Source organism: Oreochromis aureus, linkage group 17 (assembly GCF_013358895.1).
Source record: "Oreochromis aureus strain Israel breed Guangdong linkage group 17, ZZ_aureus, whole genome shotgun sequence".
NCBI classification, from domain to species: Eukaryota; Metazoa; Chordata; class Actinopteri; order Cichliformes; family Cichlidae; genus Oreochromis; species Oreochromis aureus.
Window position 1 is genome coordinate 37,917,975 of NC_052958.1, and position 25,461 is coordinate 37,943,435.

At 41.3% G+C, this 25,461-nt stretch overlaps 1 protein-coding gene across 1 annotated transcript in view; it reads right to left on the reverse strand.

The window, feature by feature from the left end:
• Window positions 1-25,461, reverse strand: part of mpped1 (metallophosphoesterase domain containing 1) — an 87,619-nt gene that overhangs the window by 33,393 nt on the left and 28,765 nt on the right. Inside the window, exon 4 of the mRNA XM_031734829.2 lies at window positions 20,301-20,526. Within this exon, the coding sequence (XP_031590689.1) occupies window positions 20,301-20,526 (226 nt within the window). The remainder of the gene's footprint in view (window positions 1-20,300; window positions 20,527-25,461) is intronic.

Genomic DNA, 25,461 nt, shown 5'->3' on the forward strand with positions numbered 1-25,461 from the left:
AAGTTGTCCACCAGAGAGGGGAGGGTCACATAAAACAACAGCCCAGATTTCACTCTGTCATCCATTCTCCCAAGTGAGCGCTATTACTGCCTTCCTCCAAAATGTGCATAGCCATCATACCAACTTTCTCTCACAAACAACGTTTGTCCATGCATCTAAACTGTACGTCTATCCATCCATTTATCCCCAAGGCTGTAAAATCTGCTTGTTTGCTGAGATGCCGAAAATTCACACCTCAAGGCCTGCGTCAATTACACACACACAAAACACACACACACCTGGCAGGTCTCCGTCTCCCTGATGTTTTACCATTTTTAATAAAAGCGTCTGCCATCACAGGGAGAGGTAGAAGGCGTGTGTGTGTGTGTGTGTGTGTGTGTGTGTGTGTGTGTGTGTGTGTGTGTCTTAAAGTGTGCAGACTTTGCAGCAGAGGAAGGCTTTTGGGATGAGGAACGATGGATAGTCAGACAAACAGAAAGACGCAGAGCAAGCAGTGAAAGTAGTGATGGAGGAAAAAGTGAAAGGATGCTGCCAGATACGCGAGGAGCCAAGACAGGCACTGGGGGAGGACATCACTGGACAAGCAGAGGGAAGGCATCAAACACAGGATTAGTGACAGATGACGTTCAAGTCCCCTGTTTCTACTCTGCTTGGCTCTTCTGACGCGCCAGCCCTTATTGTCCAATCACTGCGGAGCACCAGAACTGATTCCATCTCACCTCAGAAAGACAGATTCATGTCATACATCCTCAGACTAACAGGGAGTCAGATCCTTTTAGTACTGGGCTCTGATACAGTCAGGGGGCAAAGCCATCTTTCACTAAACTCACATCACACTTAAACTCAGTAAAATATTCCAGATCTGCATGTTTTCATGACTGCAGGATAAGATCCAGCTGCTCCATGCATCATTTTAAACACATTTCTCCCGTATTCAATCTGACATTTTTTATATATATAGTCTTTTTATTAGGAAGCTTTTCTTCTAGACTAGAATTTAACTTTAAGTTCTGCAGGTTTGATGAAAGCTTCACTGCCCAACCCAAGCTCACATTTAACAAAAGGTTGGTTTAGCATGCCAGCGAGCCCTGGGCCATTACAGTCTGTCAGTATATGAGTGTAAACTGTTATGGTTAGTTTCCTGAACTGTGTGACAGAACAAACTGCTTAGTGACTCATATCGGGTCACTGTGTAAAGCTACTCAGGGCACATAGAGTGCTGTGAAAAAGTATTTGCCCCTTCTTGTTTTTTTGCATATTAGTTCACTTCAATCAGATCATCATACAAATTTTAATATTAGGTAAGCTGAGGAAAGACAAAATGCAGTCCTGTAAACGATGATTTCTTTTATTAGGGTAACAGAGTTATTCAAACCCACCTAGTCCTGTGTGAAAACATAAAAACTAAACCACAAGTCCTAAAGCCACATTTCCACTGAAGGAACTTTCCTAAAGAACTGGTCTGGGGTCTGACTCTCTGTTTTAATTATTTTAAACCATTCCTGCTTTAGTGGGTCGATCAGTTCATTCAGGAACTTTGGGAATGGGGCTGCTATCACTTAGCACTCATCTGCTTGTTGTGTAGTCTGTGCTAACATTTGTAAAATTTGCTCATTTTGGACATTTTAAATTTGCTTTGCTACAGTCAGAGCTGACTCAAAGCAGCAGAATTTAATCTGTCGCCAGTTCAAGTGTGATTGCAGTAACGCATGCAGCACCACTGTATGCTTTTCTGCATTACTCCCTTTTGGACTGAACTGGGACCGCTGGTTGTCAGTGCTTTTTCAGAGGTCGCTGTGTCAGCTGGGGCAAACTTAAAATAAGTGAAATGAATTTAGGCCATATTTGGCTGGATCCTAGGGTCCAGGGTTGTTAAGGGTCACAATTTACTGAATAGGTTTTGTCATGCCTGAGACTTAACAACAAAAACCACTCAGGCTTCTCAGTGTGGAAACATGAGGACATCTCATCACTCAAACTAAAACACCTTCGAGGTTCCACAAATCGCCCGTGATGGGTCACCTGGTGATTTATTCATTTTAAAACTCCAGCTGGATTACAGCAAATCGCCACCTGAGGGTGTGGAAAAAAGTGAGGCCTTGATGTTTGGGGTGTGAGGTGTAATGATGAATTACCCCCGAATGCCTTTTAATCAAGTACGCCGAAGGTTGTCCTTCATTCATCCACTCATTCGCCTTCATTTATGTTGTCTAATCCAGAAACTTTCAAGGATTTTGAAAGCTTTTAAGATGCTGCGCAATGCATAAGACACTGATAAACTATGTTATATATGACATGTGGTTATATTCAGGAGAATGATAAACTCATGCATGGTGTACAACAAAGGGAAAGCTTGAATTATAACGCTTACACAGCTGACAGAATATTTGAGTGAAACTTTTATCAGCTTGCTTCTGGGTGAATTGATCTTGGTGCCGTACTCTGATGAAGCCAGCATGCTGAAAAATGTCTGTTTCAATGATAAATCTTTCCCTTCATTGCCGATTTCCGCCTTCCACAGTCACCAGCCCATTACATACATCTTATAAGTTGATGAAGCACCGCCATGATGCCATTTTCATTTTCACAGTACAATACAAAGCCATAAACAAAACCGCGTGAATCACAGTAAACAATCTCAGGGACATGATAAATGTGGCTCTCAACATGTGCCACACGACTCCGCCGCCGACGCCAGTTAGTGTCAAGAAACACAACAATAACAAGTGCGGGCCACAGAAAAATGCTCTGGGACGCTCCCTAGAGCCGGCAGTTCTAGACAATCCCTCCATCCCAGACTCTACCCCACTACCCACCCACAGATACACATGCAGTACTCAGCAACACCCTCAATCTGCTGGGCTCGGCAGCGGGTGGGAACTGGGATGTGACAAATCAGCGGAGACCCTGACAGTCAACTTCATGCCCGGCGATAATGAGCTCCCGCCGGAGACGGCTCTCGCAGGGAGGGAACTAAGACGTGGAAAAACTTTAACGATGCGCTAATCGGCCGAAGCGGAGTACGTAGAGGATTTTAAAACAGAGGAACAGAAAAAAGTTCTCTCCTTAGCGAGAAGGATGTGAAAATGTAAGAATGGGAGGATGAAGGGAGGAGGAGATGAGTGGTTTGAAGACACACAGATGGGCGGACAAACATAACCAGGATGAGGGGATGAGCACGGGAGTCTCTGCGGAGGCTGGGAGAGTGTTCTGGATGTGCAGCGGATGAGGACGAGCTGGATCAGAGCACATGGTTTGAGTGCTGCGTAAGCCTCCCTCGGTGCGCGGGTGAACGCTGCAATGTGTGCGTCTCTGTGTGCGTTTGTGTTCGAGAGCAGGTGGGTGAGTTGCTGTGTCGCTCGCCCACCTGTGCAGCTCGAGGAGACGAGGGACATCACACTCAAGTCTGTTTTTGGGGACTTGGAGTGGAGTGAGTGGGCCTCTACTCAGCAATGTTAAGTCTCTGTGATTGACAGCTTTCACAGTGGACTAACCGAACCAAATGCTCCAGAGATAATGAGGCAAACCGGACAGCTTAGGCGAGAAACTGGCATTCACCCACCTGGAGGACAGATTCAGCTGATGTTAAAATGTTTAGCTGTAATAAAAGATGAGAACAATCATAGTGTTTTTGCCCCGAGGAAATGATTTTTGGTGACGTGTGCTCTAAATGTCAGTATGACGTTACTGAGCTTGCATTCCTGCTCTTTTCTATTTATTTCTATCAACAAGTGCCTGATGGCTCACATTAAGGCACAGTGTGTGTTCTAAACAAGATGAAAAGGTTTTGTTTTAATATTAGTTCTGCTATGTAGGCTGCTAGTCTTAAGTTCTGGCACCATCCAATCAAGCATTGGTTGGAGGTTTGCGTAGGAGCCGGGAGCGAGGCTCCATCTCACTGCGAAAACCTGTCACAATGTGTTTGTGAGATACCAGTAGATTGTTATCCCAAGCACCACTGCAGCCACCGATCGATACTTTTAACAATATCGACAGCGGTAAAGACAATTTGTTCTCGACCACTGTTAACAGAAAGTGGCCGTTTCATTTTTCTCCAAGTCTAATTCCTTCCTCTGCAGGCTGGGATTTAACTGGAATACACACGTACCCAGCACCACTTCACCTGTTTTCCAGTTTCGCCTTCAAAGAAAGCTCCATGAAATGTCAGGGGAAGGAAGGAGAAAAAATTCGTTTCCAGCTTCTCTCGTCGTGCCTCGATTGCCGCGTGTGACATTTTACACCCCCTCCCCCCCTCCCCCATTAACAAAGCCATTCTTTACTGTGCATTCATAATGAAGGGCAGTTTAACTTGCATTTAGAAGCGGTGGGGGAAGCACATTTGTCCCTTCCTGTTCCAAACAATAACCAATTACCAGAGAGTGTGAGGTGGGCTTCGGCTCCGTGGATGAGACGCCTCAGACAGCGGAAAAGCTGTCATGGGTGGGAGGCTGGGGGCTGGACGCAGGTGGGGGTGGGGGCTTTATGCCTCTAATTGGAGGCAGATTTCACGCTGATATTTCTGATGATGCTGCAGCATGAGGGACACAGAAAGATAGAAAAAGAGGGGCTAGGAAGGGAAATGGAGAAAAAGGAGGTGAACATGAGGGTGTGAAAATGAAAAGAACTGATAAAGAGAGACAAACAGACAGAAGGGGAGAGGGGGAACTGGGATAACAGATGATGGAAACACTAAGAGGGGGAGAAGAAGACAACAGGCCTCACTGCTGTTTGTCTTGCAGGGATAATATTCCACCAAAGTCTAATTCTGTCCATAAAAGCTGTCGGACTTTTTTTTTCCCTTTCCTCCCGCAACCTACCCCCCTCCCCTTCTTTCAGAGTGATAGTTGCCTTGGCAACCGTGGCAAATCTTCCTTTTCTCAAACAGATGTCCCATTTAGTTGGAAATTAGAATATGTAAAAAACCCACGAGACGCAAATTATTTCAAAGTTCCCCGGTGAAGAGAGGGAAACGAGGGGCGGGGGAGAGGAGAAGAAAGGAACAGAAAGAAACGAGGAAAAAAAGGACCCCACCACCAGACACCTCCACCCCCTCCCCTTCTCTTAGCTCATCTTCTCTCCTCCGGACTCCCGCGCTTCAGCACGTGAATCATGGAGATTAGCCAGCTCATCCAGAGCTAGTGGCTTGTTCAGGGGAAGTGGAGGAGGTCATGTGGATGGGCAGCGGCCTGGAAAGAGGGGTGGTAGGGTGCCTTCCTCTCCCTCATCCAGGATGGTGTTTGGGCAAACGGTAAGACCTGCCAGCGCGGCAGAAGGGACACACTGCAGCGCGGATCACCGAGCTGCCCTGGAGGAAGTCCCTGCACACTGCAAAAAATATCCTGTTCGCAGGAAACCTCATTTAAGTTGGCATGCTGAGCCTTTAAATCCTACCAATATGTGTTCCTTGGTTTTGTTGCTAATAAACATGCACCTTAACAAGTTATTTAAGTCAGAATTCAAGAATCAATAATAATTTTGCAAATTCCTGCCATTTGGGTGAATTAATTGCTCTTGTTTCAGATGCAAATTAGTTCTTGGAAGAATACCCATTTCAACTGAGTATTTGATTAGATTTAAAGAAAGAAATTCACCCAAAACACTTTAATCACTTCAATAAAAAGAAACTGGCTGGGACTAGCGATTAACTGGCAAAATGCAAAGAACATCACGTCGCCCTGAGAAATTTCCAGCCCAGCTCTGAGGGAGATACTGGAACCGCTATTTTGCGCTGCCGTGCCACAACTGAACAGGCAGAAATTTGTCACCGAACAGCAAGACCATCCACACCACAGACAGCAGTCTCAGTGTGTAAACTCGCAGCTGAGAAATGTCTCAAGACAAAGCACAACTCCTGTGTCGGTTACTAAACAGCCTTTTTAGGTTGAACTGTAACATTGTGTCTTTAAACGTGATCCCACAGTGTTCTGTGCTGTAGCAGTGAAATAAAATAAACTGCTGTGGGTTATCTGACAATTTACTAACAATTAAAAAGTTTCATTCCAGGAACCAGACAAATCAGACATCAACGATCATTAAAGGAAACGGAAGGAAAATGACTATAATATTATTAATGCTTCATTTTCTTACCACAGTCTGCAAAGCCGAGGTTTTCCTTTGTGCAGCTTTATTAGCTTGACTTATGATAAGTTTCAGTGTGACAGGACAGAATTAATCAAGGCAGTAAAACTAGTAGGTAGGAAGAAAAAGTTTTAAAAATTTGATTTTCAGTACATGTCCAGCTTGTCCTCTTGCCTCTGCTGCCTTAATAATGGTGGATAGTCTTTTCAGTCTACGTGACTCTTCCAGCACATCAAATCCAGAATTTTTTTTATCTCTCTCAGTGTTCTGTGTCATAATTATCATCTTCCGGGGGGGTTGCCAAATTCCATGTTGTGCCAGTGCTCATCAGCCTGCTCGTTTGACAGCCTGATATCTTGATAGCCTGTGGATATTATTCCTGATTCCTACCTAAACATGACAATTTGGTTACCATGAGCCCCCTACTTACATAAAAAAACAACAGTTCAAAGCAGTTAGTTTATGCTGTTTTAAATTCTGGTAAACACAGTTTTAAACTCTAGAGTTATAGAAAATTGGGATACATACACTACTGCAACCTTTGACAAGAAAATAACAATGCAAATTACAATTAAATAGTCCTAGCAGCATGAGAGTATGCACAGACGGGAATCTCAGCATTCCCTAAAAAGAAAATTGGTGAGAAAACGTGCCTCAATTTCAGCGCATCAACATGTTTGCCTTGCTTGCGACGCTCATTTTAATGCAAGCAGTTCACTCTGAGTTAATCTGCCTTGTTTGACAGTGAAGACGTTTGTTTTTGCAAAACTGCTGCAACAAATGAAACGGCATTTAGAAGAAGGGGAAATGAGACTTCCCAGTGTGGACATTTCTTTCAGCGTCCACTGCGTCCCGTCGCCTGTGTCTCTGTGATCAAACCCTGAACATCGCCGCTCACTGATGAACTGCTGAGACAGAAAGACAGAGAGGCAGGGAGTGCTGCGTGTGTGTGTGTGCGTGTGTGTGTGTGTGTGCGTGTGTGTGTGTGTGTGCGTGTGTATGTGTGTGTGTGCGGAAAGAAAGAGAATGAGGCGAGGAGGAACATAAGGACAGAATCTCTTTAATTTATTTTTTTTCTCAACAGTTCTGCAAGCCTTGAGCAGGGAAGGCATGTGTGAAATGGAGGAAAATGCCCCAGAGCATGCCATAACACAAATACACATACAAATGCTGACACACACCCATGCACATAAGTCCTACCCCTGGAGGCCATTTAACAGGTAATTTAAAGAGAAATCCCTTAAGGGAAACGACACAGTAAATGTCCTCCCTTCTGCTCTTCCTCCCTCCATAACTGTTTATTCTGCTACGGGGCAGCACACAGCACTTAGGAAGGAGATAAAGATGAAATTGAAGAGGAACAGGAAGACAGAAAAGGGAATGGGTGGAGAAGGTGGTGGTGGGGAGTGACAAGTGTTAAAGTAGGCCAATTTTTTCCCTTCTATCCTTTACCAACCCCCTTAAGTATCTGTTTATTAATGTTCAGTGTTCTTAGGCTACTTTATTTGGGTCCTTTGGGAATGTAAGTGCTATGGGGATGGTGGTGTGGGAGAGGGGATAGAGGGATGGAGGAGGGGAGACGGATGGAGGAGAGAACAAGTCTCGGGGGAGCTCGAGAATCTCAGAGTGGCTCCGATGTTAATTTAGTTGGGGCTCTGGTGAGGAGGCCTAGAAAAGCATGAGCTCCCAACTGTATGTCTCGCCATCTTTTTATCTTTACAGGAGCACGCTGCTGCATGTTATAGTGCGTTGACTACAAACTGTGCATGCATTACATAGTATCCCAGTGCAAAAGTAACATTTCACTTAATTTTGTCCTAGCCACTGATGTTTGTTCCTTTGAGTTCAGTTATTGTTTCCCATAAAGTGTGCGATATCTAATGTGAAGACTTTACATCCAGAGAACATTTTCAATATTTGTGACCGGCACACAGGTAAAGAAATGTCTTTCTCTGAAACTAACTTTGTTTTCCAAACTTCTCCAACCTTTTTAGCAAAAACTGCACACAAACACAAAAAGCTACTGGTGTCCTGGTTTGCTCAGTGAAAGAGGGAATTAACATTCACACAGGATGTAATTTTATTTTATTTAATAACGGTACAGTACTCTGTTTTGGTAACCATTGTCTTTGATGTAAATATGTAAAAATTGTGTATGTTTCTGTTCTGTGTCTTGTGTACTGTTTGTTTGTATATGTGTCTTTCTTGCTGCTGTTACAGCCAAATTTCCCCTTGTGGGACAATTAAAGGATTATTCTATTCTATTCTATTCTATTCTATTCTATTCTATTCTATGTAACCAGTAACCAGTTGTTACCTGCTGAAAGCATTTATCTGTCACAGCTAATCAAGCGTGTGTAAACTTTATTTCATGAGTTGACGTTTAAGAAAACTGCACTATAAAAACTGAAAGCTACGAAGACAACACGTGTTGGAATAAAGCCTGTATTCATATTAAATTTCGAGGCTTCATTAATTCTTAATTTTCCAGAGAAGATCTGCTTTTTGCTTTTTGCAGAATCCCAAGCCGAGAACCGTGATTTCTCCTTTTTTAACTAAAACGTAGCCAGTTGGTCAGCTTTACTGAAGTGGGTGTCATTATTGAATAAATCACAAGAGGTCACTTGATAAGAAAGCAAATATGTTTTGTTCTGTAAGTTTGTTCATACGGGAGTTAGACTTCATCACATTAATACAGTTTATGTCTTCATTCAGAGGTTCATTAGTTGAGCAAGCTGCAGTACTAAAGTGAAATTATTATACTACATGTGGCAGTTGACCTCACGTGAAATATAATGCATGAGATCAAAGTTTTCTTACTGTGGGTGCTATAGTCTGATGCTTTATCAAAATGTTGTAAATAATCAGAGAACTTGTGAACTGTCTGGAATCCCAAACCCATCCATCTTTTCCACTTTCTGTATGTAACTCAGGATTGCCTGGGACCCAATCCAGCTGTCACAGGGAAATAAGAAGGCCCCACCCGGGACAGGTTGCCAGTCTGTCACAGGGCTAACACAGCCAGTCAACCATTGATGCTCATATTCAAACGTATAACCAAAAATAACCAACTGGGAGAAAACCAGAAACACAGACACAGGGAGAACATTCATCTCTACATAGAGAGGATTCAAACCTACACCCTTCTTACCGTGTGGTGATGGTGCTAACCACTCTGCTGCCCTACAAGCTCAAATAGTTGTAGCTTTGAGCTTCCAACACTTGATTTCCTGTGACTGTGTAGTGGCTGAGCTTTTGGAAGTAAAGTGCACAGTGTCATTTGCTGTTAGAATAAACTGAGGACTCGATTGATCAATGTCTGGAATAAAGGATTAGATGTATTTAAACCTTTCTCTTTGCAACTCTCTTTCTTTGGAAACGCTCATGGATGGATCCTGGTGGACCGGTGAGGCGTAAAATCGGTAACCTCAGTAAACTCAAAGAAAGTCTCGTACTGATGGCTGGAAGCAACAAACTAACAACAGCTCCTGTCAAACCCAGACTGTATTCAGGTTATACTAATGATCGCTGCTGGAAGCCTAAGCATTATTGTGTTTGAAAAAAGTGTGTAAATATACAAAGTCTGATGTTGTCAGCTCAGTGCCTTTTTATGGAAACCTGACTGTGATGCTGATTCATACAGGAAGCCGACACACTGAAATAGTGCCAGATTAACAGAAAGGCTCGCATGTCTGAAAGGGGCTTGTGTGTTTCGGAGGTGAAAACATTATGAAACTCCAACACTGGAGAAGTGAGCGTGAGCTCTAAACCTCAGTGCCTTCATGTCAGTATGTACAGCGGTGTTTACACCTCTGAAGCCAGAGTGCACATAAACATGTGTGAAGTGCTCACTAAGTGGAGCCATGCTACAACACAACACTGTAAAATGAATGCAGTTATGGATTAGCTATCTACCTGTAATCAGGTCCTGCACGTTGTTTTCAAAGCATCCTGAAATGAAGTGAAACCAATGGCTGCCCGGGAGGCAGGGAATCAGTTTAAAACTGACTGATCTGCAAAATGGTCATCTACGCTAAACACAATTTGTACTCAATGGGCTAAAACATACATCCCCACTGATGGTGTGTTTGCAAAAGTTGTCTCTTATTTCCCGTTTCCCTCCATCTGTCAAAACTTTCTCTGAAGTCTCTCCTCATCAGAACAAGAACAAAGCAAACTCTAAAAGCTTAAAGAAGAGAAACAAGGTCACGGGACCTTGATGCCATCTCCACCATCATTAGACTCATTATCACCAAAGGAAAAGCTCTGCACACTATTACTGTATTTTACCTCTTCGTTTTCCACCCCTCCCCCCTTCTCTCTTACTTTCACCAGGGCCGTGAAAACAAGCAAGTTAATTAAAGTCAGCGAGAGTCCCTTCCGTTTCCCGCTCATCAGTGAGGACAAGCCATCAAACAGAGCGCAGGTAGTCCATTTCTGTCAAATGAGGGAGCTTAGAAAGGGAAGATGGAGGAGGAGAGGGAGGAGGAAGATGAGATGGAGGGGGACAGGGAGGAGGAGGAGATGAAGAAAGAGGAAAACGGCCTCTCTTCATCTCTTTAGTTTTTGATGAGCTTTCTTAATTGGGCCACTATAGAAGGAGAAGTGAATCCTCAATAATTAAAAAATCTAATTAAGGAGTCTTTTGCATCTCCGTCCTTAATTATTCCACACGGAGCAGTGGGGAGCGATAAATTTCTGCCGTTTTCATTTAAAGAAGAAAACAGGGTCTCTCACTTTCTCTCCCCTGTCACTCCATGCAAATCCCCCATCAACAAACACACTACTTTGTCCGTCTCATGCCTTTGTGATTTCTGTGTGTCTGTGAATGAGCCGTCTCCTCTGCCTGTTATCCGCTCCTCAGAGACCATCATTATATACATTTAAAGAAATTGAAGTTTTTTGGATCAACACTAGTCTCACCACTTTTAAATCACGTCTCAAAACTCATCTATTTAGAATTACATACACCTGATCTTAGTCCATTTTTACCTTGCTTTACCTATTTGCTTTTATACTTTTATGACTGTCTATGTCTAAAATTTATTTTATCATGTTTAATATATTTTTTGCTGCTATTGCTCATGTGTTTTTGGTAAGGTGACCTTGAGGGTCTGAAAGGCGCCTATGAATAAAATGCATTATTATTTATTATTATTAGTAGGACCCTCTCCTCCCCTGCCTCCTGCTCACATGCTGCTTTCATTACCCCAACATTTTAGAAAAAACTCAAAGACGTAAGGACAAACAGACAAAGACGATAACATTTAAGGTAGGCTACTGTATATCTTGACTCTATAAAATGTTCCTTAGAATCTGAAATCAAGTCTCTAACCCCATTAACTCCCATGTTATAATTGCTGCCCTCTAAAATTCAATTATTCTAAGCATCTGTCAAAGAGCCTGAAGCTAAACAGACACCCGTCAAGGTTTTACGTGTCTTCTCTCGCATAGAAAATTGGAAAATAGGATAGGATATTAGATTTTGGTTCTGATGAAAAGACTCAACCCAACAATGATTGTATCCAGCTAACAGGGATTATGTGAGTATCACAGCCTTACAGTATATTCTTTGCCACCGCATTGTTGTCCAAAACCAATAAAAAACACGTCATTGAGCTACAGTGTTGCATTTATGCATTTACAATGACGATAATGTTGAAATACGAGTGACTTCAGTAGGAACAAATGAGCTCAGTCTCGAGAGCCACGGTCAGGTAAAAGGGAACAGTTGGTGATTTTTAGCAGTTAGAAGTGTTTCTTCTGAGTCTCGTGTAATAAAAAATCACAGCCTCTTTATTTATCAGAGAGAAATCACTCAAATGCTCAGGAGAGGAGAAAGTTTGGCAATGTTTTATTGAGACTTTGGTTTTACACGTATCTGTGTTTGTTTTATAACGTTTAGGTAGTGAAATACTGTGGTAGGTTAGGGAAAATGTGGTTTGGGGTAAAATGCAGAATTTCACATTTGCCTCCATTTGTTTGACCACAAGAGGACAAATACATGTTATATACAAAAGATGACATCAGGAGATAATCTTGACCCTAAGCTGGTGAGGAGCCTGAACCTCTACACTTTAATGACAAACCAGAAAACTGTGTGTGTGTGTGTGTGTGTGTGTGTGTGTGTGTGTGTGTGTGTGTGTGTGTGTGTGTGTGTGTGTGCGTCCATCTGAACAGCCAATCTCGAGGAGGTTGATGGAATTTGTTTCAAATTCAAATTTTGCTGCTTTTATTATTTTTCGTTGAAAAGTTTTTCTGTTTTGTCAAAGATGAGCAAAACACAGAGAAACATGATTTTTTTAATAAGTTATGCAGGACTAGGATTATTGTTTAAACGTGACTTATTTTATGATTATAAACTGATTGAATTTTAGTTTAGAAAAGTCAGGAAACAGTGAAATCTCCATCATAAATAGCAAATCGCAGGCTGACATTGTTTCATCCAAATGTTGTTTATTCTGAACAGCAGCTGGAAACACACTAACTTTGTTTTTCTTTGAGTTCATTAAAAAAAAAAAGAATAAAAACAAACATTATTGTTTACAATTACTTCTGCAGTTAACCATAAACTCTTATATAGTCAGATTAATCACTGATTTCTTTAAGCACTGATATAAGTACATCCAGCTCCATCAGCTGTTGATACTTCCTGGTGTCATGAGAAAAGCTAAGCTGCAGTCACAAGCAGATCAATCTGAATGAAACATAACCTGTGAGAAACTTAAACTGAACAAATGTGTCACGTGTGCAGATTACTTCAGCTGGAAAAAAATGACACACATGATTGGCCAGTGTTTAGGGAAATGTAATACAGAGAATCTTCAGAAAGGAGTGAATTATTGTGATAGATGCTTTTGTTAGAGATGTTTTCACTCCTGCTTCTGTCAGACGTGAGTTTCGACTTAATTGGCTAATGATATAAAAAAGTTGCACAGAGCGAGAAGTGCATACTCATGGCTGCATTTGTGCTCCATAAATGTGCAAAGCTGCGTGTCCCGGCCATGCAGCTCATTATTAATAATGACTCAGATGTCATCTGCCGAGGTTGCCAGATTGGTTTCTGCTGCCTAGAATCTTAGTTGCTAAATTATGAGTAGAGAGTAGTTCTGACATACCAAGCATCCAAGATCTGTGATACCAGCTGGTGAAACTATTATGTACTTTTCGTGTGAATATCTGATTTTTGGTGTTTTTAAAAGCAGGATTCAGTTCAGTTTTAATTAATAAATGGAAAAAAAAGTCCTCAGAATTCTTTTCTCGGAAAATTATTCCTAAATACAAAATGCACTCATCTAGGATTTTTGTATATGAAAGAACACCTCTATCTCAAATACTGGCGTTTACGATTATCTCTAAGGGAAGCTTATACTGATGAAACACACAATTCGGCAACAGAAGAAAAACTACTGAAACAATAATATACTGGAACAACTATAAAAGTCTCACCCAGCAGCATCGTTATTTCTTCTTTCCCATGAAACACTTTGCTCCTGTTTCTTTCTGAGTTTAAATTTTTTTTAGAAAAGCTAGAATGTAACTGTTTAGCCAATAAATCACAGCTGCGCACCATCACAAGCATGAAATAACGTAATTTTAGTATTCAATTAATTATATACAGTGTAGCTAAAAGGGCAGCATCTTCCATTTACTCTCAGTGACACAAATGCTGCAAAAACACAATCCTTTTTCAATAAAGTAGCATTTCTTCAACAAACATCGCTAGTAAAAGGAAAACATAGAGGATTATGACTGTAATAGAAGTTTAACACATGTGACAACATCATTCGTATCAACACAACATGGACATGAAAATACAAACGAACGCCTGACACCCAGCCAAATATGTGTCTGTGTGACTTAAAATAAAGGGCAAACAGAGTGAAATGTTCTGAGTGGGGTCCAAGCACATACAAGCTGTGAATTAGAATTTCCTTAAGGATGACAGATTTTTACTTGGGCATGGCCTCCCAAGTTTAAATGACGACTGATTAGCAAATTAATTACAAAGGATTTGTTTTGTTCTTGCTTTTTATCCACATGAGATAACAACCTAATTCACACCTCGGTACTATACTACAAAAACCAGTGAGTATCATCATGGTCCAGATGATGATGATTATTACCGTAACAATAATAATAATAATAATGATGATCATTTAAAGTAGAACACTTTTGCAATTGTTCATTTTCTGGCACCATCCCGTGATTTCCTAACCATCTTTCCAGTGGAAACACTTTGGGAATCTGTGCCTTTTCTGACTTCCTCTTTGGAAGAGCGTGTTTGATTAGCAGCATCTGTCTGCTACTAACCCTCAGAACTCTGTTCATTCCTGTAGCAGCAGTAAGTGTGTACTTAGTTTTTGGAGGACTGTATAAATCTATTGCTGTCCACCAGCTAAACAAGCTCATTGATCAGATTGACTAATGATGGTCGAATCTGATTGAAGTTTCTCGACAATTAAGGGGCTAACTACGAATACTCCTGAAAGTCCCAATTAGCCACTCTGGCACTGGCAGTAGAGTAATGGGGTTCCTGCTTAAATAATAATAATATACTTATGAGGTAGAGAAAATTACAGCCTTTAACATTAGTATCAGCCCGCTTATAATAATAGCTGAGCATGAATTATGACCTGGTTCTGTCTGCATTTGAGCAATTGTTACCGTAATTGCATTTAGACAAATCTCTACACAATTTTTTCCTACTTATTTTCTAGTACACAGAAAATAAATGAATGCAGTGAATAAACAATCTATAGAGTATACAGGACACCAAAACAATCACAACAAATATATAAATACTTGATTTTTAAACATGTGTTACTTTTTCATTCTTTTCTGAATAGCCGTGAGCAACAGATGACATTTTTAAATCCACTGCATGTTCATGAACAGTACACCCAAAAATGAGGCTGATCTGAGCCACATGCATACTTAAAGCCTGTAAGAGTCAAAGCTGGGATAATCAGCTTGATATTAAAATACCAAAAAAATATCTTATTGTTCTCCGAGTGGTCTAACAGGGTAATACTGTAGTATCTGACCTCAGCTCTGTTTAAAGGTCACAGAAAGCCTAGCCTGTGACAGCAGACTGGGTTTAATAACAAATGCTTTCAGACATGAATTAATAAGCACGTAGCAGTAAAGACAAAGAACGTCCGGCTTGGAGACTAAGGTTTGAACTCTGTGTGGTTCATTATTAGGTCATAAGAAGTATGTGGCTTTACAAATGACTATGTTAATCTGTCTCTCTTCCACAGCATGTCTTTATCCTGTTTTCCTTCTCTCACCCCAACCAATCACAGCAGATGGCCCCGCCCCTCCCTGAGCCTGGTTCTGCCGGAGGTTTCTTATCAGGCCTATCATTTTTTTTCTTTTGTTTTTGGTGTGCTCCCTATGAAAATAAAAATGCATCAATGTGCTGAAGCAGTAATCGGTGTTGCTTCACGAGAAGTTCAGAGGTTTAATCCTTTAGCTATTTTGAGTTTGCAGAGGTGTTGAGGTGGAAGAGATGTCTGAGAGACCTGAGAGCACTGAACAACAACTTTGTTCTGACATTTAGCAAAGTCATCCTTAAAGTGTTGCTTACACTGTGCTGTCCCTACACTGGGTGGGCATCCACTTTGTGTTGCTGACAGTTATTCTGACTGCAACAGGTTTTCATTGTCATTCCATAGGCTCCGTATGCCACAGCACTGCTACTCTGTTCCTGCACATAATATTCCTAATTTTAATAATGTAACTACATGTTGTTTACAAACAGCTCTGGGTACAAAGCCACTGCATAGCTTTTGCTGACCACAATCTCTGTACCTCATCACCCAAACTTTCCTACTACTATTTCCACTATTCATCTTTTCATAACAAATAATATTAATGTGTGATTAGGCTGCATCATGTATAATATAATCCTTTAGTATTGTAGTGGTGCTATGAAAGAGTGCTGCACAGCGGGTGTCTGCACCAGGGCTCATATTAACCCCTCAGAATGTGAAACAGGTAAAGAGACTCAGAACAGGAAATCTGAATGTGAGTGAGGACGAAATCAGGTTGAGTGGCTTTTCATGGAGAGGTGATGAGGAAGAGACACAGAACATCAACTCCCACTGACATCAGTGAGTCATATTTACTCTGACAGCAGCCATATCCTTCATGCACACAAATTTGGATACTGCAGATCGATCTTTATTCGCTTTAAAAAAAAAAACTTGCTTTGGTGCTTGTCAGTGTGTGAAAAAGGGGGCAGGAGCGGTTCAGTTCTTCCACCATACTATTCAGCATAGAGTTTTTCACATTTGGGCTCTGCTACTCTAAGACTGAGACATGCACATGAGTTCTCCTGCTCTGTCCCATCAGCTTTCAGACAGAGCATCTTTCTGCAATATGTTTGTGACAAATGGCAAGTCACATCAGCATCAGAAGTGGGGAACCGGAGCAATGCCGCTGCAGCTGTCTGATTTTTCAATACATGAAGTGATAAATTAAGAAGATTTTGGAAGTAAGAAGGATTTAATATCAGCTGGGATAGTAAAAGGTTGCATGTGCATCTGTTTGTGTATAAGACAGAGTGTGGGAGGGGCCTGCTAAGAAGCACACAGCATCACAATACCTCTTAGGAGGAGAGGATGAAGTAGGAGTGAGGGACCGCAGGAAGGAAGTAGCTAACGGCCCGTGAAGCCAGATGGATGGAGGAATGGAGGAGGAAGAAGAGACACAAAGTGATGAAGATGGTGGCAGACAATGGGAGGCATAACGAACGTTATAGGTGACAGCAAGAAATGAAGAAGCCAAGCCAGTCACTGCTCAGGAAATGATGAAGGAAAGAACAGAGTCACTGTTTCTGCTCTTCCATTTTCCCCTCTTCTCTGTTTGGTCTGAGATTAAGACAGATCCAATTAAAATGTAATTAAATTAAAATAAAACAAATAAAAAACAAGTTACTCTAGCATGGTTTCCCTTAAAGGAGAGGGTTACTGCAAATGAATACAAAGTTGTTCTAAGGTGTCCCTGTTATCGTATGATAAATGATTTGTTTCCTAATGGCAGTGGTCTCTTCTAGGATCATAATTGTGCCATCCATAAGGTATGAAAGCTCACTGAACATGTTAATATGAAGAAAATCAAATGAATCAAATGTCATGGCCATCAGATTCACTTGATCTCAGCCAGGCTAAAAATTGGGACTGAAAGCGTGCTCTCCACCACTATCATTAAAACACTAAATTATCCAAGCCGGCGTTTGAATGGTCCTTGAATGTCTTTAGACTCTGGGAGTACCCACAGAAAACTTGTCAGGCACGGGGAGAACACGCCTTACAGAAAAAGCCCAGGCTGGGTCAGAGACAGGAACCCAGAACCTTGTTGCTTTGAAGTGACAGGTCTAACCACACCATCGCTGTGTGGACCTTTTATAACAAATCTGTGAAGCTTGTTAGTGAAATTTTGACTTATTTCTGTTCTCTGTGTGAGCCGGTCCTTTTGTGAGCTCCATGTACATTTAGAGAAGCACCTGAGTTTGGAGGTAGTAACGTCAGTGCTTGTGGTGGTAGTGGTGGTGTGGGAGAAATGGCACTGGTATCACTATGGTAACACAGGTCATAGTGATAGCACCATCCTGCTACACTGTAAAATCCTAAAAAGTTAACAATAATGATTTTTTTAAAAGTTGAGTAGGTTACACTGGTGTTTTAGAAAATTGTATAGTTTAAGAATGCATATTGCAATCAACTAAGAATCCTGTTTGAGAAAACATAATCAGCTCTTTATACAAAGTAGTTACTGCCCCTGTATCTGGACAAAATGTGGGGAACAGTGAAATAATGTGCCGCAGCATTCAAAACTGGCAAGAGCCACATCTATGAATTCCTTTCAAAGAGGAGATTGTGAGATTAGAAAAGTGAGAAAGAAACACAAGGATGAGTAGATCTGAACGGTAATCTTAATTTCCCAAATCAAGAGGCAAGGGTGGAAACGGACGTACAGAAGACAAAGGTGAAGAAAGAGAGGAGAAGAGGGAAAAGAGAATCGGTGTTAAACAGAAAAAGAAAGAGCAGAGGATTAAAGAGAAAGAATAATGAAAGGATGCTCGAAGATAATCAGGATGGATGGAAAACGTTAAGAAGGAAGGTGGTGAGAGGGGAGCAAACAGAAGAAGGGGAGAACATGCAGAGCCTCCAGCTGGAGCCCCTCTGTGCTGCAGGAACACACCCTGAGGCTTACACACACACACACACACGCACAAGTATGTAGTCCAAGACAAGCGAGAGGACATGAGGGTGCATAAACCCATGACCAGACATTCACACATTCACACAGACACTCATCACATCATGTGGCCATTAAACCAGCGAGGGCCAGCTGATGAATCTGAATAAATCTCTTCCTAAATCTACACGCCTCGCTTCCTTTGTCCTGCCGTTTCTGTCCACATCTCTCCCCAGATTCCTGCCCTCCGTAGGCTCTTTCACTTCTCCTTTCCCTATTGCCTTTTTCTTCCTTGACTTTTCCATCTATCTCTGCTCACCTCAGGCAGCTCTCTGCAGTGACCTGAGCAATAAACTCAGGGGAACCTGCTATCACAGCAAACCAATTACCCAGCACTTGGGGCACACACACACACTAAAACAGTGCCCCTGGGAACCTGTCAGTAAAACACACACACACACACACACACACACACACACACACACACACACACACACACACACACACACACACACATCATCATCATCATCATCAAGTATGGCAGCCCATCATCAAACCACTTGCTTGCGCTCACATCCTGGAAAACCAGCAAAAGATAAATAAAGAAGCAGATAACTGATCGACTTTAGTGATTCCAAAGATCCCCTCAGACCACAGGAACTTTCTCTTTCATAATTATAAAATCTGTTATAGAATCACACTGGAGGATGAGAACTGCAGTTCATAAAACTCTCTTTTAAATGTTTGGGTTTTTTAGCTCATACTTTAGCGTAGGTCGAAAAGGACAAAAATTGTTGATCGCCATGTCAAAATAGTCGGTGTAAAGACTGGTAAATATTAGCCATGTAAATGCCCATCAGCACTGACATGGATCAAAACAAGACGAGCAACTGACAATGAATTGCTGAGCTTGTTTGCAGCAGAGGAATTTAAACTTGTTGTTATGATGCTCGTCACCACAGTGGTGCAGTGGTTAGCGGTGTTAGCGATGGTTTCTATTTGGCTTGCATGGGTTTCTCTGGGTACTGCCACACAGTCTAAAACACACGTTAGGCTTCTTAGTGATTCTAAATTGGTTGTCTCTGTGTTAGTAATAGGCTGGCAGCCTAACCAGAGTGTACCACACTTCTCACCTTATGGCAGCTGGGATAAGCTCTGCCCTCTGCAACAGTGAAGTGGATAAGCAATTAAAAGAATGGAGATATAAACTTTCTTCGGTAATATGTTCCCTCAGCAATCCAACTGGTGCAAAAACACTCTTGATAGCTTTATCAGAAAGCTACCCAGAATTATGTGCTTTTGTGATTTTTTCAAGGAAAATAAAAACAAAATTCGGTTTCAGGTTTGACCCAAACTCATGGACAGATGCTTTTGCTTCAAGACGAACGGTCCCATTTCTCTCATTCATTGTGTAACATGTGCAGTGTAATTATTTAATTGAATGTTACCTAGCCTGAGGTTTGCGCCAAGATTATTCCTGAAGAAAAGTAGGAACATCCAAACTCAAGACTCAGTGTTGACCCAGTGAGACCCTTACAGTATACACAGGATTCATTTTTTACACACAGTAAAGGAAAAGATATTTCCAGTACTGACTTGGTTTTACTCTCCACTTCCTAGAAGAATATGCTGGTAAAGTAGAGAGTGAAAAGAGATATTAAGAACTTTCCTACCTTGAAGAAAGTAGACTCTTAATTCTAGTGGATGCTGTGATTAAAATTGGATGTGTTATTGAGCATAGCCAGTGCAAAGCAGTCTAGAACCAGTGAGAGAAATGTGGAAACCGCTACACCATGGAGTCAACCTCCACAGTCAGATTGCATCACATTATAAATCTTCAAGAATCTGTTATATTTGACTATGTTTGAAGTTACTACTGCATGACTCGTGTCAGCAGATTTATATGTTTCTATATGAAAACCAAAGAGTCAATCCTTTGTTCTGAAAATACTCCACATACTGTAAGTGCAGCTCTAATATGAAGAAAGAAAGAAAAGAAAGAAAGAGTCACTCACCAGGGGGAGCCATAGATTCTGAAGCCCCGCACGGTGACCTCGGAGTCCTGCAGGTAGATGCAGTTGGTCAGCAGTGACTGTACGTTCTCGTAATTCTCCGGCTTGAGCTTGGAGGCTGAAGGGAAGTAGTAGAAGTCCTGCTTGATGAGGTCTGCCATAAACTCCTGGTCAAAGGTCAGCTCATGATTTCCAGCAATTACTATCTTGATGTCGTAGGGGAGGGTACCTGAGAGGGTAAGTGGAGTAGTGAAAGTTGTGGACAGGGAAGGGGGAGAAAAGAGAAAAAAATGGAATTTGAATGCAAAAGTGGTAAGAAGGATGGAAAATGAAAGAAAAGAGACAAGAATGAATGGGGAGTGTGATCAGGAGGCCAAATTCCATAAGGACAAAGATGGGGTGGTGGAGGATCATTTTCAAGGGTGATGAAAGAAAGAGAAAGAAATGACAAGAGCAGAGAGAGAGAGGAGATGTGTACATGAGGAAAAAGATGAAAGAGCAGGAAAGAGAGAGAAGGGAAACAGAAAGGGGAAGAAGATATCAGTACAAAGAGGGAAAGCACGGCGGGAGCAGATACTCGGAAAGGAGAAGAGAGGGACAACTTTAAACCCAGCTCAGATGGCTTGGCATTCACATGCAACAAGGCTTTCTAGTTGTTTTCCTCTATATTTCGAGTAAATCTGTACATCTGTCTTAGATTCCCTCCATCAGTCAAGGTCTCAACCCAGTGCACTGCTGTCTTCTGTTAATGGAAGCATAGCTGAATGCATCCGTCAGGGAATCTTTATCTGAAGGATGGATGAGGAGGATCATTGTTGGCTTTACAAAGCAGAATATTAAACATTTATAGACTAAGGCAATAACTGCTGCATCTTTAGCCCCTTCTTTTCCATCATCCCCTTCTAATCAAAGTCTCCCTCCTTCAAGTCAACGTGCATTCTCTCCTCTATTTCAGCAGCCATAATTGGCTATTCAAAGCTTGGCACAGCAGGACGTGTGATCGATCTTAGCTCATCAAACCCAGCAGTAGCCGGGCCTTCACACTCCTACACAATGTTTTCAAAGCTCGGCTCAGGAAACAGAGAGCTAACACTGACAAACATCTGGGGGTCTGCTTTGTCAGGTAAAACGGCTGACGGAGAGTTCAATCACCGCAGCTTTTTTCTTTTTTTGTTGCTGGCAGGACGACGCGGCACGCAGCTGAGCACGCCGGTTTGTGTGTCAGCATGTGTGCGCTTGCGAGCGACTTTCCCATGCGTGTGCGAGTTTGCACGCATCTGTGCATGAACGTGTCATGTTAGTGAAAAGGAGTAATTAAACCGAGCTTTAGAAGAGGCTGACAGCCCAGTGACGGCTCTGTCATAACAGCCAATCACAGCCCAGTGACAGAAAAAGAAAACGAGTGGAAGAGGAAGGAGAGAGCGACAGAAATACTTTAGGAAGCCCAAAAATCCTTGAGTGTGAAGGAGGAATAATAACAAGATGAAAGCAGCTGTCAAAGAGTGCCCATCTCTGCAGTTTGGGTCTGGGCCGCCCCCTCTCCCTAACACAGCTCCAATTTGTTTGGCAGAAGGGCTTGTGTTTAGTTGTCAAGCAGACACCAAAAAAGGCCCATAAATGAGGGGCTGCACCTCAACAAAGGCACACGGACACAGAGAATCAAAAGATGTTCCTTTTTGTTCCTTTTCCTCAGGGTTTGGCATTTGAGGCTTAGTCATCCCCAAATAAATCAATGTTGGAGGAACAATATGTTCTAAAATATCATCATATACCAATCGTATACCGATTAAAGCTCTCGGGACCGCTGGGAATTCTGTGCTTTACTTTCAGAATTTCCATTTGTGCTCCAAAATGCATAAAATCCCTGCACATGACTGATGCAATAATTGGCATGTGTTTCGCATGCCAACTGGCCTGTGTTTTAAAGTGCGATGCCAAAGCCTGCACCGCGGCTACTGAAGTCTAATATTTACCTCTCTGTACCACACGTTATTCTCACAAATTTCAAGTAAGTTAATGGGGGTAAAAGAAAAAAGTCACAGTGAATTCATTCATTACACACAGATTATGGCCATAGTAAGACTCAGTTCATGTTTGTTATCAGCCATTCAGTGGACACCATTAACTTGCACAGACTACCCATGATAAGGTACTTCTCTGATGGAGAGTGGTCTAGAAGGAAAACCCCAGACTACAAGAGCATAGTTCCTATTTATCAATAACCGGAATGAATATTGGATGGAAGGTGCATCTTCTGGCCGGCAAGAATAGTCTTCAAGAGGACACATATCACCCTGATTTCGTTATGTTAATAGAAAGACTTCTGTCAGACTGTGTTTACAGCCGGTAGCTGCCGTCTTGGTGATACTCACTGCTGACCAGAGCAGAGCATTCATAGATTTTTTTTTGCTAGCCTCTTTAAAAAATACACCAGGGGGCTGGGAATTTAATAAATCTAACAACAAATGCACTACAATACGGCTGCAAGAAGATAAGCTCATGTTCATACTAATGATTACTGCTGTAAGAGAGAAGAAACAAAGGCAGAATACAGAAGAATAAACTCGTAATGAAAGAATATTTGAAAAAAGAAAAATGCTTGTGAAGACACAGAGAAACCTGACTATTCTGTTGAAACAGTATTTGTGTCCACCTGGGGAACAGAACTCAGTATTCTCTTTTCTCTTGGCCCTGTGGCTGTAATAAACTCTCCAACTGCCATCCTATGCTGGGCAGTTAGCTAACAGTGGCTTTGTAAGGCTACAAAATTATTTCCTTCTAATACTGGAAATTGGGCAGAAAACCAGTATAAAACTGTGGCCCAAGAAAACAAAAGTAAAACTGAATGATGTTCAGCAGCTTTCTTACATATAATCAATTTAAAAAACGAGCAACACTGTTTCAGTTTTAGAACAATTTTAGTTTTTTACATATCAGGATAACATAAAAATGATCTAGTCCTTATAATGTTTAAAAATTAGGCTTAGATAAACACATGATTTGTCACAGTTTATTCAGCTAAAACAAGCTAAAAATGCAGAAGTGGTGTTTGAAAAGCTAGAAGAATCACATTTAACAGCATTAATGTAAAGTAATAGTTTACTGTTTATAAATCTCTCACATCGTTTTGGCTCACTCGTCTATACATGTTCAGTTCAGTAAGATTTGTGAGCCCTCGATTATACACAGCTCTCTTATGGTCCACTCAGATCTGGACTTTGACTGTGCAAACTTAGATTCGTTGGTATTTTAATGAAGAGTTCATAGTCAACTGATTGACTGCGAGTACTGTGGCAACAAGCCCAAACCGTGTTTGACAGTTAGCATGAGTTATTTCTGCTGATATTTCTGCTGTTTGATTTTAAACAAACATGGTACAGTGCATTTTAGCCAAACATTACTACTTTGGTCTAATCTGTCTAAAGGACATCGTTCGAGAGGTCATGCGGTTTGTTCAGATGCAATTTTGCAAACCTGCCATGTTTGTTTGCTGAGAAGAGGCTTTCTCCAAACATGCCATCTTTTTTTAAATGAGCTTTGACATGTTAGGTGAGGCCTGTAGAGCCTGAGTTGTACAGGAGCTCTTGTTTTTTTTCTCTGAACAGTGCACAGTCAAATTCTGGGATGAATTTCCTGGGATTTCCACTCCTGTGAAGACTTTTCCACCTGTGAATATTGTTTCCCACTGTATGATAATGATTTCAAATTGTTTAGTAATGGCCTTATAACCCCTCCCAGACTGATGTCAGTAACAGCTGCTTCACTGCTGATGTCTTTCCTCTGTGGCATTGCAGCAAACACCTGAATGCTCCAGACAGACTGCCAAAGCTAATGCTTTTATATTGATAATCAATTCATTAAGTATATTTGATTAGCAGTACTCGGCTTTTACTTTTCATTTTAATACTTATGGGAGCAGTAATGTATGCTTAGTTTTTCATGCACTGTTTCTGCATTTCAACTTGTTATTAAAAATAATCACACAGTCAGTTATGTCATGTTTTGTAGATCATTTATGGTTTTATTTACCTAATTTTAAGACCTGCTGAGGACCAAACAATTTTCATCCTGTCACATGCTTTTCTTACCTTTTCATAGTACAGTATAAAAAAAAACTGAACTGACCAGACGAGCAGAGCAAAAACTATGATGAAATATGATTTGTTGTTTGAACTGGATAACACTGTAGGACTTATACAACTTGTCTATTTCACGTCCAAAAAACCACACAAACGTAGAGCAGCATAGACACCCTTGATGAGTCCATCACCTAACAAAGGTTTAGTGATGTGGATAATGCAACCTATCCCTCCCTCTGTGGAGCAGGATTTGCTGCACAGCCACCTAAAACCACCACTGATATGTGTCAGTGCCAATCTTACAAAGTCATGCTGTAGTCAGTTACAGTACAGTATTTAATTAACCTTTTTACTGTGCACACAGACCCTTGGTCCCAGACTTTAGACGTCATGACAGTGATTCCTCCTGAAACATCAGAAATCCTCATCATGTTTATGCAGCTAATCTGTGCTAGACTGAATAAATCAAAGTAAAATCTTAGAAAGCTAATGATGTTGTTGCTGGAGCTCCTTTTAAGGCAGCCAGTTATACCATACATTAGATGTGACTGCAAGAATGATCACCCAGGTGAGCAGTACAATTTAGGCAAGTTATTAATGTCATTTTATAACTTTTTAAAAGGTGTGCAAAAGCCTTGCACCATCTTCTTTATAGGATAATATTTAGAAATATAAAGAAATCTATATCATGAATTTAGCTGGCATAAACTCTGCATGTATGCATCACGTTTGTCACATAAACATATTTGCTCAGTGGTTATTGATTAATGCTATATGAACATTCTATATGCCCCAGTAACTATCCATGTAAAGCTGTATATGCACATTTACATATATAGCTTTATTTATTCATTTTTATATATTTTGGACGGATGAATGGAGGGATGGATGGACTTGATGCAAAATTTGAGGTCATGTACAATAAAAATATGAAGAATAAAATGATTATACAACAATAGGAGAAGGAGCAAGAGGCTTGCCTCTCAATATAAGCAATGGCTGGGGAGAGCCCGAGTCACTCAGTTGTCATCTGCCTAGCCTTTGTCTGTTTACTGTTGGTGCACATGCTTAAGGCATACACCACA